General features: G+C 35.9%; 1 protein-coding gene across 2 annotated transcripts; it reads right to left on the reverse strand.

The window, feature by feature from the left end:
- Positions 1 to 251: 251 nt before the first annotated feature.
- On the reverse strand, positions 252 to 20,588 carry LOC306850855 (G protein-coupled receptor 137Ba-like). 2 transcript variants are annotated; one of them, XM_079386788.1, is made up of 7 exons: positions 19,900 to 20,588; positions 8,415 to 8,464; positions 6,809 to 7,037; positions 6,519 to 6,668; positions 4,349 to 4,474; positions 3,966 to 4,090; positions 252 to 2,734 (listed from the first exon to the last, which is right to left on the reverse strand). In XM_079386788.1, exons 1-7 carry the CDS (start codon positions 20,407 to 20,409, stop codon positions 2,506 to 2,508), a joined length of 1,419 nt encoding a protein of 472 aa, XP_079242914.1. In that variant the 5' UTR covers positions 20,410 to 20,588; the 3' UTR covers positions 252 to 2,505. The 2 variants fall into 2 exon arrangements, with proteins under 2 accessions (XP_079242914.1, XP_079242913.1); XM_079386787.1 differs by having other exon boundaries at positions 887 to 2,731.
- Positions 20,589 to 21,058: the final 470 nt, after the last annotated feature.

Here is a 21,058-nt window from a genome sequence, read left to right on the forward strand (position 1 = left end):
CAGTGTATTTATATATACACAATAAATATACACAGTACACACTCGTATATTATATACACAAAAACGTTTATTTTGCATGTGATTAATCGTTGCCCAACACCATTTTATTTATTTCTTAAATATATTTTGAATGTACTTTTTTCAGAAAGATAAATGTTGTTCTTTATTAGTAGCATTACATTTTCAAAAAGGGGTCACTTTTATTTTAAATGTCCTGTTTTTTGTTTTTGTTTCATAAATATTCCAGATGTCGTTTGTATTGAGTTGCACATAGGCTTTGCATTTATTTTGTGATGAATGTTCAAGTGTGTTGGGGAGGTTTACATGTAATTTTAGTTTTTTACATTTCTTCATACATTATTTTATGCATTGTTAATTTAACATTTCAGTGTATACATTTAATCAGTAAATGTGTTCCTTAAGAATCAAACACATGACATTGTTAGTTCCACCATCTCCCAATTGAGCTGTAGGGTGTAACTAACAAAGGTCTGACATAACCTACATTCAGCAATTATATGAATTAATAGCAATCAAAACGTTGAATGAACAGCTGACGGTTTTAGAGGTAGAAGCAACATTCACAGGCCATCCTGTCCTAATTTAAGCTGCTCCATGAGACTGTTAGATCCAACCACTACAAATTCAATTGTGGCCAGCAGTTCAGCCAAGAAACGAAAACACAGTTAGACAAGTTATCAAGAGAATGAACACTGGTATGTTGAAGGAAAAAAAAAAAAAAAAAAAAACTGTAGACAGACACACTGGGGTTGGAAAAAAAAAATACTTCTGTTGCTATCTGCATTAAACATTAATTTTCTGTAGTTTTCCTATAAATAACACCAAATGACAGACTCTGGTCAAAACAAAACTTGTTTTTAAAAGTGCAATAAACTTTATTTTTTTTAATGGTAGTGCTTGTGTACATTTTTAATGAACTATGAACATGGGTAAACGAGTTACATTCATTGGCCTCAAACAAAAAAACAAAGGCTTTGCTCTTTAGCGAGATTCAAGAGTTTATATAAATTTCACAGTAACATTTTTCAGACCAGACTCACATTTATAAATTAATAAAGATAAAAAATAAAATAAACAAACCAACCAACTCATACACAGCCTCATCCTGTTTGCGGTTTGTCAGGAAATGAACCCAATCAGCATTCGATCAAACGCATAACATTTCCACCAATTAACGCTCAAGTTCTCTCCAAACTGAAAAGCTTTGCTACACATTAGCTGGCAGAAAGCAAGGAAATAAGACACAAGGCCTACTTAAAATGTCCAAATCAATTAAAATCATCTGCTTTTGTTCATACAGCATACACAAAACCCTGCAAGACGCAATTTAAAACAAATTTTAAAAATAAATCCAATAACCGAGCAGGTGCATATGGATCCCACAGCTGCCCATTTATATTTACACCACAACTAATGATTGCTTCAGCCAAATGATTGTTGATATCTTGTACACAGCTCATAACATATGGAGCAGCAAATTAGGGGATTAAAAAAAAAAAAAAAAAAAAAGTTTTTTGCTATAAAACGATGACTTTTTTTTTAGGGAAATTGAAAGGGCCGTTTCATTTAAGATGGATACGGGACATCGATTGCTGACCAATCACGCTCCTGAAATACAGTTATACAGGAATGATGATATAAAGCTTATGAAACATGTTCAATACAAACATTAATTTTGTGCGACATGTTTTCGGCTAGGAAAATCATACGATGGCACCATTTATGATGATATACTAGATTTTGACTACTGATATAAGCCCAAAATGTCCTTCAAAAGCCAAGTGCTAAAATATTAAAGAGTGTAAGTAGAGTTAGTCTTCCTAGTCACGTATCACACAAGATCGCAGTCGTTGTTTCTGGGATTGTAGGAACTGGGTGTCTTTCTGTCTTTGGGAAGCGTGGAAATGTACTACCTTGGATTTAAGCATGGGCTCTTTGGCAACGTAATAAAGGAATTCAAGAAAGAGTCACATGTTAACATCAGTGCATGTTGGATCCTAGTACCGACGGATCCAGAATGCTCTTTCACTTGATCATCTTGGATGGACTCATGGTCTTGCTCTTTCTCCAAAACAGTGGAATATAAAAGCGTACTCTCCAAATATGGAAAAATTTTGCCACCACCAACACCACATTCTGGCCTACAACTACTCCAACTGATCCAAATATGAAACACAGGCCCACAATAAGTGCAAAAAGCACATCCCAACTCACAGAGGGGAGTCCATGAGCTAAAGGCTCTGGGGAGTTCATTGCGCCAATGTTGGGTGATGGGATGGATGGTTTTCAGAAATGAGAACATTGAAAAAGCTGGTCCATTTGGTCCAAATAAACCTCCCTCAATCACCTTATGGTCCCTTTAAATTCCTGCCGCAATCAATGTGGGCAGATAAATTGACTGAAGGGGAAGAGATCCATAAAGCGTTGCTCGATGTCCTGTCTGAGCCAAACCTCAGACTAGATCCTTCCACAGAAGGATCTACTTTAGTTCTGAGGGGTGGCATAGTGTGTTTGGGAGGTTGAGTAGTAGTTCTGGGGGGTGGAATAGTAATTGTGGTGTTGGTTGGTCTGAATGTTGCCGTAGGCAAAGAGAAGAGGGGCGGTTGATGTTTGGGGGCCGTTCAGCAGGTGAGGGATCGCCGTTAGGCTGCCGTTCCTCTGGATTGAGCCGTACCAACTTGGGCCCGTCTGCGGCGTGGACGACAGTATACTACTGGAAAACAGAACCCTCAGGCTTAGAGATATAATTTAACTCAGCGTTTCCCAATCCCAGTTCTCACGCCAGATAACTAGCTCGTTAGAAGAGAGCTACATGCATGAACTGTGTTCTGATTGATATGATCCCTACACAGTGTTTCATTACTTCCTACTCCCTGAGCAGGGGAAATCCATTGAAGATATCCACTTCGCAGGGCACTTACGGTCGAATAGAACAAACGTTGTACGTGATTAGAGACACATACGAAATATGCAGAGGCGAGCGAGGACTGGGATTGGGAAACGCTGATTTAACTGATATATCAATCATGTAAATTAAAGGGATAGTTCACAAAAAACATCTCTGGTTTTAGCTGAAGAAAAATGTCACAAGTTTGGGAAGAAATAAAAAAATCTGCGAGTGTGACAGGTGTGCCACCATTGTGTTTCACAAACTAATGACTAATGAACTGGTTCTTTTTAATGAGTCAGTTAGAAATTTCATGAAGCAGCATTGCTTGCGAGTTAAAGATTTAAATAAGACTTAGTCATTCAGAGCCATTACTGATTTCAGAAATGACTTGCTCACTTAACTGGTGTCATTTCGGTTACACTAAAGTTCAAAGGTTTGGGGTCAATAATGTTTGTTTTTTTAATTAATATTATTACTTTATTTCTGAAGAAATTTTGATTCAGCAAGGATGCATTAAATTAATCAAAAGTGACAGCAAAGACTTTTACATTATTACAAAAGTTAGTATTTTATAACTTCCTAACAAAAATATTAAGCAGTATAACTTTCACCACCGATAATAAGTGGAAATGTTTCTTGAGAATGACAATAATGCCCGCTGAAAATTCAGCTTGCCATCGAAAGGATTAAATTAAATTTTAAAATAGAAAACTTTAAATTATAATATTTTTTTACAATGTTACTTTACTGTATTTTGATCAATTAAATGCAGCCTAGATTAGACATTCAAAAACATTCCGTAAAATATTAGAATAATAATTTCCAATTTAATTAATTTTTTTTATTAAGTAACACTAATAATAATTCTGTAAAGCATCTGAAAATAGAAGTAATTTGGTTCCTAAATCTTTCATTTCAGGGGCCAATGGCTAGTCTTTTTTTTGGTCTGAAATTAAAATTCCTTTAAAAACTTCATAAATCTTTAACTAGAAGTAAATATAATGAGACGTTTGTGAGTAAACACTCCTGTTTTTACAAATGTGAGTACACACACCTGCATCTTTCTCCTCGGGAAGTCGTGTTTCTAGACAGATCGTCATCACTATCATAGCGGCGTGGGTTGTCAAAGAAATACGCCCTGGAACTAAAGCTGTGACTGTTGATCATGCCACCCGGTGTCTGTGGAAACAAGGTATACACAACATAAATAAAGTGGTATGACTGGTCCAACACAGACAGGCAAATACGTGACTAACACAGCAGCATGGGATGTTGTTTTCAGTGGGGCAGACATCTGAGTAATTAATTCTATCTGACAGGAAGACAACTCTCCGCTGGGGCTTAAAAAGCCGATCGCCAGCTCTCATCATTGAGTAAGTGTCCAGCTGTAAAATTGATGGACAGATTTAGAGGAGTGAGACAGTATTAGACTTTCACCAGGTTCTGATTGGGCCGCTGCACTCGGAAGAACAACACCACCAGACTGGTGGGCAGCAACTCCCAGAAGAACAGGATGATCCCAAAGACCACATAGGCTTCCCCATTGATCTTCTCTACATCCGCCTGGAAACACAAACACAATACAAGACAAAGTTAACATTGAGAACTTTCCACTTCTGAGCATATTGATGTATCGGTACACTGTAAAGGCCAATAGACCTTAGTCAGAGAAGACAGCAGAGTTGATCTTTTCTAAAGCCTAAAATAATCTAAATGTAAACTAAAAACCATTTAGAATTGTTTTTGTAAAATAAAATATTAAATGAAAAAATTTTCCTTGTGTAAAAAAGCTGAAGTACTAAAAATAAAAACTAGAACTGAAATAAATATAAATGAAAGCTAAATAGAAGCACTTGAGAAAAAAAAAAAGAAAAAAAAAGACAAAATTCCTTAATCATTACACTTTCAAATATTACTTGTCACATAGTCATGCATCATGCATGGTCATATTTAATTAGTTCAAGAAACAGCTGTGTGTCTAAATGGCGTGATTTGACGTGTGCAATCTGACTTATATTAAGATTTTACAAAAACCCAATGGTTTAAATTAAATGTATTGCAATTATACATTTGTACTTTATTTTTTCTTAAACATTCTATTTTTATTTTACAATAATAATATTTCCTATTTTGTTAAATGACTAATAAATTAATTATCATACTGATTTTATTTGTTCAATAAATTGTGCAGCCCTACAAACAAGCACAGCAAACCTGAAGCTTTTAAAAATACAATCAAATTGCAAAAAATAAATAAATAAAAAGAAATCCAATTTTTCCTCAAATCATGCAGCCATAGAGGAAAGTGGCCCTAAGAAGTAAACATACTATACTACCATTGAAAAGCACAAGACACGGTGGCCTCCAACAAACAAAAGCACTAACATCATGCACACGAATATCTACGAACCTGCAGACAATGCAGGATAAGAATGGATCTAAACAATCCCAGAATTAAATGCATCATCAAAACAGCGAGAAACAAATCCTCACAACAGCTTTTCATGAGACAAAGTAGCTTTATGAAGAATAAGTAAGCAAACGTCCACCCAAACATATGCAGCGGAGTCAGAGAAGGGAGCAGGCCGATCAGGGGAACCTCGGCTTCCTGTCGGCCCGTCTCAGAGGTGAACCCAAACTAGGTCACCACCAGGCAGCCAGCCAGCCATCCTTTCTGCACAGCAGCCTTGCCCGAGCTATTTATAGCAAAACAAAGACCTTTCCCCCACATAGCCCATATCATCTAAATCCCCTCAAATGGATTGTTTCTGTGGAGCACTGCGCAAAGCAGCGTAATCCATGTTGAATTACTTTATTTTGAATGAATGAAGCCGTCGACATCTCTTTTTATAAAACAACAAAGTACAGAAATACATGTGTAAATATGCAGCAAAAGGCATAATCTGTAATTTATTACACAGCCTCTATTATACTTTTTAATTGTACCACACACATAACAGCTCTTGAAGGATGCAGTGCTAAATCAGGGCACAGAAAAATGAGCTACTATGCAAATGAGAAGAATAAATACATAATCTCACATAAAGGTGAAAACAGCATTGATTATTAACTCAAACAGCTGTGCCACAATAACAGCAGTGAGCTTTCTGAGACTTGTTTATCTGGGACAGTGAAAGTTCAATGAGGGTTTACCAGCTTTATGCTTTCTACATAAACTATCTCTCAAGAGTTTGGGCTTTTGTATAGTAAATTTAGATTTTATACAGTAAAATCTGTAATATTGTGAAATATTATTACAATTTAAAACAGCTCTTTACTATTATATTTTAAAACGTAATTTATTCCTGTGATGCAGAGCTAAATTTCCAGTCTTCAGTGTCACATTATCCTTCAAAAATCATTCTAATATGCTATTAATCAGTTTTAAACTACTAACATTATATAGATGTTTTTCTGGATTCTTTGATTAAAAAAAAGAGTTCAAAATCATTTGTAACTTTATAAATCTTTGCAAGTCTGTACTGCCTTTTGATCAATTTAAAGTATCCTTGCTAAATATAAGTATTAATAAAGTATTTAAAAAAAAAAACATACTGAATCACATTTAGAATTAACATTAACAATATACAGAGTTATGATGAACTACCTGGTCCGATACATTGTACCAGCCATAATTAAACGGGCTGGGCCGATCTTCAGGAGAAAGAGCCACCACAACCAGGTTATAACAGGCTCTGGAAGTGTAGAGGAGGATAACTGCTGCCCCAATGGCTGTGGCCTGGCATACTGACGTCCCCTGGATCACAAGCACAAAGATCACCACAGTTACACCATACAATGCAATTAGTTGTTATCGCCCTGCCAAACTGAAAACGCTGTCATGTTCTGAATCCCAATTCGTAATCTCCAAATCCAACCGCATCCCTGTCCAGTTACCTTTGACTCCAGGTAGACGTTGGCAGAAGACATTTTAGCGATCTTGAAGATGCAGATGGCGAGTGAGATCGCACAGAGAACAAAGAGGCTGTCGTTAACCAGCACTCGTGCCAGAACAGCATCCTTCACCTGACTCTCACCCACATCTCCCTGAACCAGCATGGCACACGTCACATTCACCACCAGGAAAAAAACACTGGCCAGCAGAAATCCTAGACGCAGGGGCACCCTATTGAGAGTGGAGAGAAAAAATATTTCAGAGAAAGAAAAAAAATCATGAGTCATGGGTGAATTATAGGTGAACAAATTTAACATCTACATTTTAACATTCTAACTAAATATTCCTGACATGATTTTATACATGATTCAGTGCATTTTTTCTAAATAATAGAATATAATTTTTTACTGTGTTGTGTTAAATAAAATCAAGCTCAGTCACATACTATTTTGTGCTCAATATTTAGCTTCACTTTGAAATATATCATATTGAATAATTAAAAAGACATTGAACTGATGAGCACAGTCAAGCCATTGCTTAGTTCTGTCTGTGCCATGTGTCAATCCTCTCCTCTGCCCCCTTCCCCCTTCATTCCCTCCTCCCACTCATCCTGACTCAGACCAGACTGGGTGGGACTTGATCTCCAAGCTTTTCACCCAGCATCAGACTCTAATAACCTGATCAAAGCCCTATTTGTACAGATTGATGCTTCAAAAGGAGAAAAAAAAACTAACGAGTCTGTATTAAGTTGGCTCAAACTTCTTTAAAGTCTTTTGATATTTCAACCAAAGAAAAAAAAAAAAAAATCTAAATCCTTCTAAATTCACCCAAAAATAAAAATTCTCACTCTAATGTTGTTACAAAGCTGTATGATTTCTGTTTGTGTGTGGAACACAAAAGCAGATGAGTAAATGAGTACTGAGGCAGTCAAACTCTAAAAAACAATCTTGATGCATCGACTCAAATTTCGGCCTTTTCCTATATTGCTATAACTTCCATGGTGCTTTGTTCGTATTCTAAAACTTGACAGGCGCAGTATTTGTTCACTGTATGGAAAAGATCAGCATGAACAGGTTTTGAATAATGAAATCATTTTCATTTTTAGGTGAACCATCTCCTTTGTTACCGCTGTAAACAAAGATTATGAACAACTTCATACAGAGGCAAGATGAAAAGAATCTAGTACCATCTAAACTTTTCTAAGACCGCCTGATGTAGAGCACGCATGTGTTGATAATGGCGGAAGATGTGATTAGGAGGAGAAGAATTGTTGAATAAAGTCATTTTTGTTTTCTTTGCACACCAGAAGTATTCTCTTCGTAAAAGTGTGGATGAACCATTGATATCACATGACCTATTTTAACGATTTCCTTACTACACTTCTGGGTCTGGGAACATTTCAGTTGTATTGCTGTCTATGGAGGGTCAGAAAGCTCTTGGATTTCATCAAAAACATCTTAATTTGTGTTCTGAATATGAACGATGATCTTGTGGGTTTGAAATGACATGAGGGTGAGTAATTAATGACAGAATTTTCATTTTTGGGTGAGCATCCCTTTAATTAATTTAATTCATTGACAGCACTCACAGCGAAAGAAAATCTCTTACTTGTACTTGTTGAGTTCTGGGGAATATTTCGCTTTGGCTTTGAAAATCACCTGTGGAAGAGGACATAGAAAGATTTTTATTACTTACAAACATGGGTAGGACAAACTCTATCTCTTTGGTTATTTGAGTAGAGGTATTATCAGTACAGAAAAAAAAGGGTTTCGCCAAGAAACTTCTGCTATCTGTACTTCAAGCCTGCTCACAGGCCAAGTGATGACTAGCTTGTGCTAAAGCAAAGATAAGGATGACCAGGGACCAGGCTATCTGAGTTTGTTTAAACAGAAACATCTCCTGGTTAAGCAAACAGTCCAAGAGCTCAATAACCATTGTAAGTTATTGGTTATACCTAAGGCCTTTGCAACTCTAGCCCTAAGGTCAACACAAGCTTGCACAACCATCACTGATAAGCATTCACAGACTATTTTCACTCTGACATAGCCTTCATGTAGTTCACACAAAGTCCATAACATCCATTAGCAGGTAATGTACATTTGTAAATTTTATTAAACTGTTTTTTGTGTATTTTTGATCAAATAAATGCAGCCTTGGTGAACATAAGAGACTAAAAAAAATCTTCATTGGTAGTAGCATATGAACACATGCATGACCACAAACTTCAAAGTAACGATACTAGGCAATTAAGGGCTTTCTTTAAGCTCTGTCATGTTAAACTCTGTACAATATGAACCACAGCAGTACTGAAACAGGAACAGACCTCACCTGTAAGCTTTCTGCACCTACTTATTGAAACGTTTATAGGGTCTGAGTTTCACATGAAACTTATAGTGATTACTATATTCAACTTAAAAAAAAACATTTAGAGAGTCAAAATGTTATATGTACATCATTCCTTCATTCAAGTCTACCCCTGCTGTTTTATCCATCATGACAATTCATGACACTAAAAAAAAAAAAATAGTCGAATAGGCCTAGCTGACTAAACCATACTAGTCGGCATCTGAAATAGATATAGTTTCTCATTAAACTCTTTAAACATCTTATTTCACACATTTACAATTAGTTTTAAATCATTATAAACACTATGCTGAAGTTGGTGTCCTGCACACTTCTGTAAATTTGTGATACAAAACATAAGTACCATGATGAAATCGGACAGAACATAGAGAAATGTGTTATGAAATTGGAAAGAGCACAGTGAAAACAAATTTCCAATGAGGCAAGGGAATTTACTAGGTTCTTCATTTAAGAAACAGTGAAAACTCACACTTCATGTCTACATTCCTGATCGCACACATGCAGGATCCTAGTCCTATTCTTCTCTAGTTACATGGCTGATGACATGCAATGAAACACTCAAAGATTGTAGACCACAATGAGAAAAATCACTGAATCAAGTGATCTCTGTAAACACAGAATTATGATGACAAACCTGCAAAGGTTACAGGAAAAACTGTTGGTTTTTAAATGATGTCTGTGTAACTGAATCAGCATTGCTCATAATTAGCAAGAGGACTCAGGTGGAAAACAGCTGAACACACCAGGAGAGTGTGGACATTCACTTACTGGAGTACACCTGTCTGACAGCCTGTGCTTGACAGCCATCAGTGGCACATGTGCAACTGAGAACAGATGCCATGTTATTAGTATGCAGTAAGGGCAGAGCATATGCAGCGACTTAGAATTCAATTTGAAGGTTTCATGAAGAATTAATTAACTTCCTTGATGAATTCATGGTCACCTTTCAATGAATTCAATCATTACGTGAATAAAAATTCACAAATATCATTTTGCATCTGTTACTATGCAGTACTAAAAGTACTATGCAGACATACGCTAATGCTCACATTGCAAAGCTGTCTCTCCCTTCCAGCCATATCATTACTGAAAACATAGCATAAAAGGTCATCTAAAAATCATCATGGTATGACATGATCAAGATATGGACCTCCATATTTACATTAAATATAGATTTCCATTCACAGTTTTAGCAACTTTCTAATTTATTGCTAATGGAAAGCTACAGTAAAAACAGTGATAATTTTATAAATTTATTCCTGTGATACAAAGATGAAGTTTCAGCATCATTACTCCAGTCTTCAGTGTCATATGATCCTTCAGATATTATTTTTATATATGATGATTCGGTGCTCAAGAAGCATTTCTTGTTATTTTCAATGCTGCAAAAGTTGTGCAGCTTAATATTTTTATGAAAACCTTTTTTTTTTTTCAGGATTTTCTTTTCGTTGAATAGAAATATAAAAAAAAAAACCTTTTGCAACATTATAAATGTTTTTACGGTCACTTTTGATGAATTTATTGCATCCTTGCTGAATAAAAATATGAATTCCTTAAAAAAAAAAAAAAAAAAAAAAAAAAAGGAGCCATGAAAGTCGCTGATATTCTGACATATATAAGGCCATTTTTTATTAAAACTATTTATTTACTGATTTATTCACTTTTGAAACAAGTGAAAATAAGTTTGGCAAAAACATAATATAAAAAAAAGAAAAAAAATCACTTTTGATCACTGTATTGTGTCCTTCCAGATTAAAGTATTAATTCATAAGCAAAAACAGCCCGTTTAATTTTGAAGAATAAAGAGGGTGGAAAATCATCACAAAATATAGGGTGAACTATTCATTTAACATTATTACTGGCTTTCTGAGAAGACAAATCAAATGCTTAAAGCGCAAAATAGATCTAATTTAAAGAAACTAGTAGAGATAAAAGATGCAGCAGTCAATACTTGTGTTGTGAATCGTGCACGTTCATGTATGTGTCTCCCTGTCAGCAGATGCAGCGCAGACTCCACCGGGACACAGCACAGCATGATTCAGAGTTAAACAGAAGAAAGTCTCCAAAAATAAACACAGCAAACTGCACCTCACATTTGTCATCTCACGAGAGAGCGGTAGGCTCAAGGGACCCGTGTCGCCCTGAGCGCTATGCTTTCACTGAGAAAAGGCAGCGTTAAAAACTCCTATCTGCGCTCCGCTCCTCAAACCACACGGTTTTACAGGCAAAAACAAGGTCAGCACGCTCCACATTCAACACAGGTGCTGATATTACAGATATTACACGTTTTGTTAGTCACAAGCAGGAGAAAGATACAGATCAGATATGAAAAAAAGCTTTTTTTCTCTCTAAAAAAAAAAAAAAAAAAAAAAAGCTCACTGCAAAACTATAAGCGGATATTAATGATATTCTAGACATGTTATAAGGTCAATTTTCAATGGAAATTTTAATTTTTTTTATTTGTTTGTTGAAAACATTAAAAAAGATTTTGGCCAAAAAAAAAAGGTTTTAATAGAATTAAAAAGAACAAAGGAAACAAAAAAGTAAGAGCATAAATAAATATGGTTAAGCCTGTATTCTGAGCGAATTACAGACATGTTTTGGTTGGGATAAAATGTGAACTCATGACTTTTATAAGCACTAAGCTCACACACAAATGCCAGCTACTTTCGGCCAGTCACAGAAAAGGACAAAAAAAAAGGAAGCAGACAGCAGTCTTTTCAGAGGGGTGATATGCAAGCCCTTTCAGTGACCCAAATGCAGATTTTTGTCTCAGTTCCTTAAATGTATTTTTACCATGACACGTCCACACTGAGTCACGCTTTTGAAAGTGCATAACGCTGCAGTTCGGTGTCATGAGACTTTGTGAGACTAAGCTTCTTCCTCTTTTACTGATGGTGTGAAATGTTATTGCTATTCATGATGCTTAAACTCGTGCAAGATATTTTATTCCACTATTAAACAAACTTTTCATGATGTAACAGTCCACTAATGACTTTTATTATAAAATATTAAAGCCATAAAACCATTTCTGTTTTCTTGTAAGTCCTATATATTTGATAAACTATTATCTAACATAGACAAATAGCTTTTTTAAAAGTAATATTACTGTCGTCTTTTTAATTTGATACTTTAATTTGGATAATTATTTTGCAATATTTTAAGCAAAATTCAAAAATTGCAATTTTTGTTTTAATCAAAATAAATAAACATAAAACTTACTTTCCCTAACAAAAACCCAAACAGGTTTTGTCTACATGTTTGTAAAACATTTGTAAAGAACCAGAGATATGGCTCTAGCTTGCGTAGCCTGACAGGAGATCACATGCAACTGCTCAGTGCATATGACTGATTTACCAAACCAAAAAGAAGGAAAGCTTTAATCTGAACGGACACTGAGACCTTCTGACATGTTTACATGGTTGAACTCAACATTTCCTGTTTTCCTCCTTTGTAATCAGAACACACCCCTGCAAAGACACACTTTCCCCTTCAGTACCTCATGTCAAGAGGGCCCTGAGGAGGTTTAAAACCAATGATTCATCTACCTACACTGGGAAACAAAACTGGAACGCTTCCCTCTGGTCTGTTTAATACTGGTTTTTGTACAAGATTGTGTCTGAGAGACCTCACTGAACACATCTGAGTGATGGAGGTTCTGTATCCTGTGTGAAGTCAGAGCAGGTCAAAACAGAAATTAGGCCTACAAACTCCGACTCATTGGGATGATTAAGAGCCAAACTATTCTATACAGTTCCAACCATTTCCGAAAGACAGGCTGGATATGTTTTAATCATTCGAGGAAATAGTAGGTTTCTATGCTGCTACAAGGAGTGCTTTTGAAAAATAAGTAGCCATGTAAAGATATTCAGAAGCTTTATTTGAGACATTTAGCAACAATTAAATGTTCTGCTCTCAAAGTTCTGTCTAATTTCTATGGAAACGCATAAGAAACAAAAAGCTCTGGTAAATCATAATTATGACATTAGTTGAAATTATGGCATACGCCATAGTAACAAATAAAAAGGACAAAATTATGAGGTATCCTAAATCGTAATTATGACGAAGTCAAAATTAATACAAAAATAAAGATTAAATTATGAGTTAGTCATCATAAGATAAAAAGCTAAATTGACAAAAGGATGAAATTATGAGATACTAAATCAGTTACAAAATGTAAATATGAAATTATGAGAGTGAGTCATAGGAAATAGTCAAAATGATGACAAAAATATGAAATTATGAGTTAGTTATAATTATGATCAAAACAAACATGCCCCCCCCCAAAAAAAAAAATTATGAGGTAGTCATCATAAGATAAAAAGCTAAATTGACAAAGACAAAATTATGAGATACTAAGTCATAATTATGAAAAGTCAAAAGTAATCCCAAAAAATTAGATTATGAGATACGAAGTCATAAAAAGAGTCAAAATTATGACAAAAAGTTAGTATCAGGACTTTTTTTTTTTTGCAAAAAAGATTACATTATGAGATACTAAATCATAGCTATGAGATAAATGGCAAAATATGAAATAGTAAGTCATAAGAAAGAGTCAAAATTATGACAATTATGAGATATGATTTTCTTTCGTGTGTCAGACATGGGTTTCTATAAATTTTGGCTTTATCCATCTCTAAAAGGCATGTATAACAAAACTATAGTTGATAACTTTAAATGTCATATAGTCTTTACGTGGAAGCGGACTATGCTAGCAGTCAAACACACTCAGGACAACAGGAGTGCAAAACAGCAATGATTGACAGTTTTCAGGTCAAGGCATACCAACTTCATGCCCAAACTGCAGGCTTTACCAACTCACACCCACAATAAAAACAGCACCAAAACACTGTATGACCGCTACTCATAGGCCCAGGTAATAAATACAATCTATAGTTTTTTCAGCCGTCTTAAAGAAGCCTGTTTAGCAACCCTTGGCACACTCATTCCCACTATCCATTTGATTCTGATTAGCTTGCAGTCATTCAAGCGGGCAAGTGTGTGTTTGGGGAGCAGAAATGATTTATTCACAAAGCACATGCCAAATGAGTCATACCTTACATGTCCATGACACAAATGCTTGTATAAGGTCTGGAACCAGCAAACACAAACCACCACAAAAGTGTGAACAGGCTACTAAAGAGGAACATTAAGAAAAGTGTGAATAAACATGCTGTGATAACTCAAATCATAAGGGTTACACTTTCACGTGATGCCACACTAGCTTTGTCAACTCAAGACACTAGACCACGCGAAATCAAAACAGGAGTTTGTGGCTTGCAGTCCTTGAATAGCTTTTAGGCCATTAATTATGATCATGTATATTTTAACAGTTTAAAAATTATTTCTGAAGGATCCTGTGACATTAAATTACATTTTAAATTTACATTTTTTTATTTATTTTAAAACAGAAAACTTCACAATGTTATTTATTTGCTTAGATATTTATTATTTATTCATCAAATAAATGTAGCCTTGGTGAGCATAAGAGGCTGCTTTTTAAAAAAAAAAAAAAACATTAAACACTCTTACATATTCCAACAATAATAATAATACATAATTTAGATTTTCTTAAAGATACAGTGGCAAAAATAGTCAGTTTAGTCCTAAAGGAAAATGAGGATGGTAAATGGTCATGTAAAAAACGTTAACTATTTTTGGTGCAGACACCACGACTAACAAGTGGGCGTCAGGGAAAAACACTGCAAAAAAGAACACAACATGTCCCCTTTAAGATAGCGACATAGTATAGGAGTCAAATTCAACCCACAACAACTGTATTTACCAGGAACAAACAAGTGGCTAATTTAGGAAGCAGGAGGATTAAATGACTGTTTTCCTTCAATGCTCTTGTGGACCATCCTTGTTAACCACTTCTTCCCTTTACATGACAAGCAGGTCTACAGTACCTAGAGATCCCTGCCAAAGAACCTGTGGCCTAGTTACAGATTAACAACAGCTGTCCCGAACCTCTCCTGACACAACTGCTAAAATCATTAGCCCAAAACGTCTCCAAGTCAGCTGTCAAAGAGCGAAATGTGATTAATTCCAGTCAAGACCAGCCAATGAACATCTCAAACAGGTGCCTAAGTTTGTTAAACAAAATAGGCAGCACGTTTCTGTTACTGATCCCCATCATGTGACTTGGCCCCAAATTTGAGTTTACAAAAGCAAGCACTGGTTGAGTGTAAATAGCAGTGAGGACCAGGCATTCACCAAATGCCATAATGATATATACCAAACTTGCATATGGATGGTTAACACGGACAAAGAGGGCGAGTGTAGAATAAGAAAACAACATTCCAGTAAGCTGCGCGGGGGTGATGCCTCTGTTTGGCTGGCCATTAAAAAATTCCTCTGCAAACTGAATTAATAAGACTCTCCCGGCTGAAACGACTGCAGACACAAGCCATGACTCTGTGGTTTGACGTGCTAAATGTGAAGAAATGTCATGCTCAGCGACTTTTATGGTCAAGAGATGACCGATATTGCATTAGGCCTGACATTAGCAACATCAAGGACATGTAATTCTTTGAAAACTATATAAAACATTTAAATCAAATAAGCAAACTTACTCAAACGTATTACTACATAACTACTTTTCTGCTTTTTTGTAACTTAAATCTATGTACCCTTATTAATGGAATGTTCTGCATTCAAAATAAGTTAAGCTCTATTGAAAACATGGTTTGGATTCGTCATCGAGTTTGTAAAAAACAAGCAAAACTGCATATACATGAATGCATTTATAATGAATATATAAAATGTTCATAAATAAACATTAAAATACACGGTGTTATGAAAGCATAGCTTCTTGTCCTTAAACATGCAACACTACCGTTCAAATGTCAGTGATTATTACTACTACGTTTATACTATTCCACAAAAATATTCAGCAGCACAACAATTTTTAACATTGATAAGAAACTGAGCACCAAATCTGTATATTAAAATGATTTCTGCACGATCATGTGACACTGAAGCTTGGAGAAACAGCAGCTGAAATTGCAGCTTTGCACCACAGGAATAAACGACATTTTAAAATACATTCCAATAGAAAACATTTATTTTAAATTGTAATAATATTTCAAAATATTATTGTTTTGGTCTATTTTGATCAGCCATGGTGAGCATAAAAGACTTTCAAAAACATTAAAACATCTTAACACATATCTGTGCCAAGTTATAGCCAATTTTTCAACTCCTGTCATGACCACGTAGAGCTGATAAGATGCAACTTTTGCATGACATGCAAGACTTTTGGTAATGGTACTGGATTTTTGTAAACTGAGGCACAAGTCAAATTATAACTGACAGATGTCATTAAATATTTTGCATGTTTTGAACCTGGAACATTTTTTTATACAGGTAAAATTATGTTAAAAACAACATGCAGACAGCACCAAAAACTGCCGACAATGTGCCACCAACTGCATTAACAGCAGAAAACATACAAGAGTGAAAAATGGCCCATCTCTTTTCTATGCAGGGCTTTGCTGATGAGGTCTCATGTGACGCATTACACACACACACACAGACACACACACACACACCTACACGCAGAAGTCACATGTGATTCATGGGGGAGTTCTACTTCACGTAAACAGCTGGCGTTCACAGTACACGCGCTTTTAATGTGTTTCCTTCATGCACAAGAGTTGCTGAAAGTGTAATTTGAAAAATTAATTGGTCATCACTTTGGTGCCACCTCAGGGAACTGGAAGACCGAGGAAGAACAGATATGAAAACTGTGAACTACGACTCAACACTTGCAAAGAATAAAATACATTATTTACAGTGTTGCAATTTCATTTCCCTAAAGAGACCGAATTTCTGGCGGCAAAAGCAACAGCAGACATCGAGTTCCACGATGCATGTTTTTACATTTGACAAAAGAAAAAAGATATAATAATTATTATCATTTAACTTATTATATAATATTACTTTATATATTTATGTATTCTGTAAAGTATTTTATTACATAAACATTAAATATATATTTTAATTTAAGTATTTAAGTATTAAAATTAATAAAAATTACATATGTGTGTGTAGATGTAATTTTATGTATAATTTAACACTTATATTATATATTTATATTACTTTTAATAAAATGCATATATAATACATAAATATAATTAAATATTTAAAAATGTATATTATAGCAATATTAAAATTATTTATAATATATATTTTTTATTTAGCACAATAAATTATTTAAAAGATTGTTTATCAAATATAATATGTTTGTAGATGTGTGTGAAATGTTTACAGCAGAGATTTATATTATACATAATGCTGCATTTCCTATTCAAACTAGCTAGTAAACAACTGATGCGATCTTCCTATATGACACACAGCTAACCCGTTTCTGCAGCAACTAGCATGAAACATCCATCACTGCATCCAATTACCAAGGAAAATGAATGTGGGCCAAACAGCGGAGTTAAAATAGTGGTCATTAGGTTATTACTGAGTGGACAGAGCACTAGATCACAACACGGTGATCACGGCCACACAAATGACTCATTCGGATACGTACCCCATACGGGTACAGTACCCCACCGATGTGGTTTTGTTTTCCGCTGACATTTGGGAGTCGGGGTGCTCGGCGTCTTTGTCTGTGCGGTGGCTGTTCTCAGTACAGAATGCTGCACACCCCTTTTGTTGTGCCTGGAATAGTACAGGATTGAGCAGGGTGATGTAATGCTCTTGCAGCAGGTGCCTCTGATTGGCTCGCACCTTCAAATGCCAACTCGCGCTGTTCAGGCAGTGTCGGTACGATGCCCACATCTCAAATAGCTCCCGAGGAACATGCACAAACAAAGGCCAGCTCTCTCGAGCAACCCTCTGCAACTTAATGTGGGTGTAAGGGGAAAGGCTGCAGACAGGCATAAACGGTGGTTGCATAAAACAAAGCTGTCAATAAATCTAACAGGACTGCAGGGCCTGCCAGTCAGGTTTGATTGTGCCACGGCTCTATGTGCTGACTACGGGTGGAAAAAAATGCAATATAAGAAAGGTTAGATTAATATCAGAGCCGGGGTGATGTCAGACAGAACGGAAAGGGCAAAGCACACATTTGTTGAGTTTGGGACATGAATAATAATTAAATTAAATTTAGATTAAAACCAAATATTTCACCATAACAGTTATGGTGGCATTCAACCAAAGTAGTCAAACATTATATTTCTACCCTCTCATTAATTAGATATTTAAATTATTGTATTTTAAAGGAATAGTTATTGCTATTGAGAAACAAAAAAAGAGGAGTTTAGCAAAATAAAACTTCTGTTTTTCATAAAAATTAAATAAATGGTGACCAGGGGTTTTCAAGTTACCAAAATAATAATAAAAGCACCATAAATGTATTTAATACCGCTTGAATGCAGTTTGCACCTATTCAAATATGGCGCAAGACATCACATCCGACTTTGAATATAAGTGCATATTCAAATCCCAAAGGAGATTTTAGAGCTTCAGTATAATGCGACTTAAATTTTACATTTGTATTTATGTATTTGACAGACGTTTTCATCAAAAGCGACTTATAGTGCCCAAACCCATGACTTTGCTATTGATATACTCTACTTTTTGAAGTGCAGGAATGCCTGTAGCTTAACCATTTTTGTCAGTTTCTATCACAAAACCATTATCTACCTCCAATGACTTGGAATGCAGTGCAATATAGCTGCACTGACAATTATTATGTTACTTTTATGGTACTTTTTGGAGCTTGACAGCCCTTGGTCACTATTCTAGGGCCCTATGAAATCCGTTTTATTTTTTCCCAGAGACCAACATGCAGGATTCATATTTAAATTGGCTTTTGCGGCTTAATATTTATAGATACTAGTCCATATTTGATTTGGTTAATTCATCCAAACTTTGACAAATTCCGTGACATTCCACGTTAAATTGTAAATTCCGTTTTTATGACTGGATTCCGCGATTCTGTCCACGTTTTATGCATCACGGAAATCATAGGGCTATACTATTCACTTTCTCTGTAAGGAAAAGAGCGGCGTGGACATACTTCTAAACATTTTGTTTTGTGGTCTACAGAATAAAGAACATCAAACAGCTTTGGCCTGACATGAACATGTGTAAATAATAAAAATAAATGTCATTTTTGTGAACTAAGTAGTTGTTTCTTTTCCAGTAATCGAATAAGGGCCTGTAATGTTCTGTTCTCCAGTGCTTAAAGCTTTGGAGAGCAGATGAACAATATTTCATCCCCTGCATGATGAGGTTATGCATTCACAGACAGCCAAGACTTTACAAAAGGTGGAAGGATGGACCAAAAGTGGCAATAATAGTCCTCATTCAGACTATCCTGTGAACTGCACTGTTGTGGCCAAGCAGAGGGACTCGAACAGAAACTGATGACCTCCAGCTGTGCTCTTGTCCCATGATGGACATGATAAATGTCTCTAAATGTCTTAAACAACATAATTTGTCTGACGATGCTTTTAATCTCAATTACAGCATGAAGCTCCAAGTCAGTCATATGAAGTAAACACATTTGGTGGGAGGGACCACTTAGATGTGAGTTGCATAGAAATGGCACTCTAACTAAATGCAAAAGAGTTCATATTCTCTCTATATAACAAATTGCATTGATTTTGTATGTTAATTAGACCACCAAACATCATAAAGACGCATTTTGATGGTGTGCAAGACATTGCAAAACAAAAACAAAATTGGGGAAAGAGCAAAGTGGGCTTACCTGAGCAAAATAGAGGTTGAGTAGACACAGGGTGAAGAACTGTAGGCAGACTGGAAAACAATAAAGGAGCCAGAACGGCAAAGGCTGAAGCTGGTTTGCTTGAACAACATTTTTAAAGTAGAAAGAGAAGAGTGTCGTCCTCAAAGCCGACCAGAGCAAACACAGAAAGAGAAAAACACTCTGGTAGCTGAAGCGCTTGTGTCCGTAGTGCAGAATCAACCAGAGCTGCAGGTAAACAAACACGAAGAGCAGCGAATACAAAACCGTGTAGAGAACCGTGAGACCGAGCCGCACAGACGGAGGAACCGCAGCCTGGATCAGCTCGGCGGAGTCCGTCCAAACACTGACACTGACCTGGTTTTCTAGTAAAAACAACATATCGACGGGATGCTCGCTATCACGTCGACTTATCCAGAACGCTCTACCGTTTCCCTTCCCATGAAACTTTTCATGCAGACGTTTTGAAATCAGGAGAAACAGAATAACGTCAAACTTAATTACAAATGACATGAGCTGATAATGAAAAACTGCAGGCTGCGCTAAGTTGTTGTCGTGTGGAATAAACTTTAAAGTAAATTCTCGGATGTTTATAAGCAAGATGTGGAAAACAAACAATTAAAAAAATTGCAGAGTCCCCCAATCTCTGCAAGACAGCTACCTCCGAGCTAAGAAAAACCAACTCAAGCTCTAGAAAAAAAGAGATCAGCTGGCTAGCTTTGCTGCTCTGGCCCCGCCTACTGACCAATGGGAAAAGGCTGGAATCTGACGCGGTTCTGTCGCCATGTTGGCTCTTGATTGAATAGCGCTGAATGGAAAAATTCTGTTGCATTCGAGCCAAAATGAGAGGCTTTTCAAGTACGTTCGCCGCCTACTTTTTTTTGAGAAACCAATCATTTGTCTTTTGTGTGCCCTGCCTCTGGATCTCTACGTTTTTAATTTTCAGAGTATAGGCATTGTTGTTTTTAAATAATGCTTGGACGTTTCCGAATGTTGTTTTTGTAAGCTTGCAGTGGTTACATTTGTAAGATTTTATTTTTATAGCTAACATAACAGTGTGCAAAATAAATGGATAATTTATGTTTATTTTTATGTTGTACAAAGCTGTGGCTTATGCATGCAATGCAGGTTCTGTAAGTAAGGAATGGAAAACATAAAAGTT

Source organism: Barbus barbus (assembly GCF_936440315.1).
Source record: "Barbus barbus genome assembly, chromosome: 30".
NCBI lineage: Eukaryota > Metazoa > Chordata > Actinopteri > Cypriniformes > Cyprinidae > Barbus > Barbus barbus.

Bases quoted from the DNA above. Each gene is read 5' to 3' on its own strand.
- LOC306850855 (XM_079386788.1), bottom strand. From the start codon at position 20,409: ATGTCATTTGTAATTAAGTTTGACGTTATTCTGTTTCTCCTGATTTCA. The intron at 7,038-8,414 runs GTAAGAGATTTT...CACTCTCAATAG, and splicing joins CCAGAACTCAACAAGTACAA to GGTGCCCCTGCGTCTAGGAT. The intron at 2,735-3,965 runs GTGTGTGTACTC...TCTGTTTTCCAG, and splicing joins TCCCGAGGAGAAAGATGCAG to TAGTATACTGTCGTCCACGC.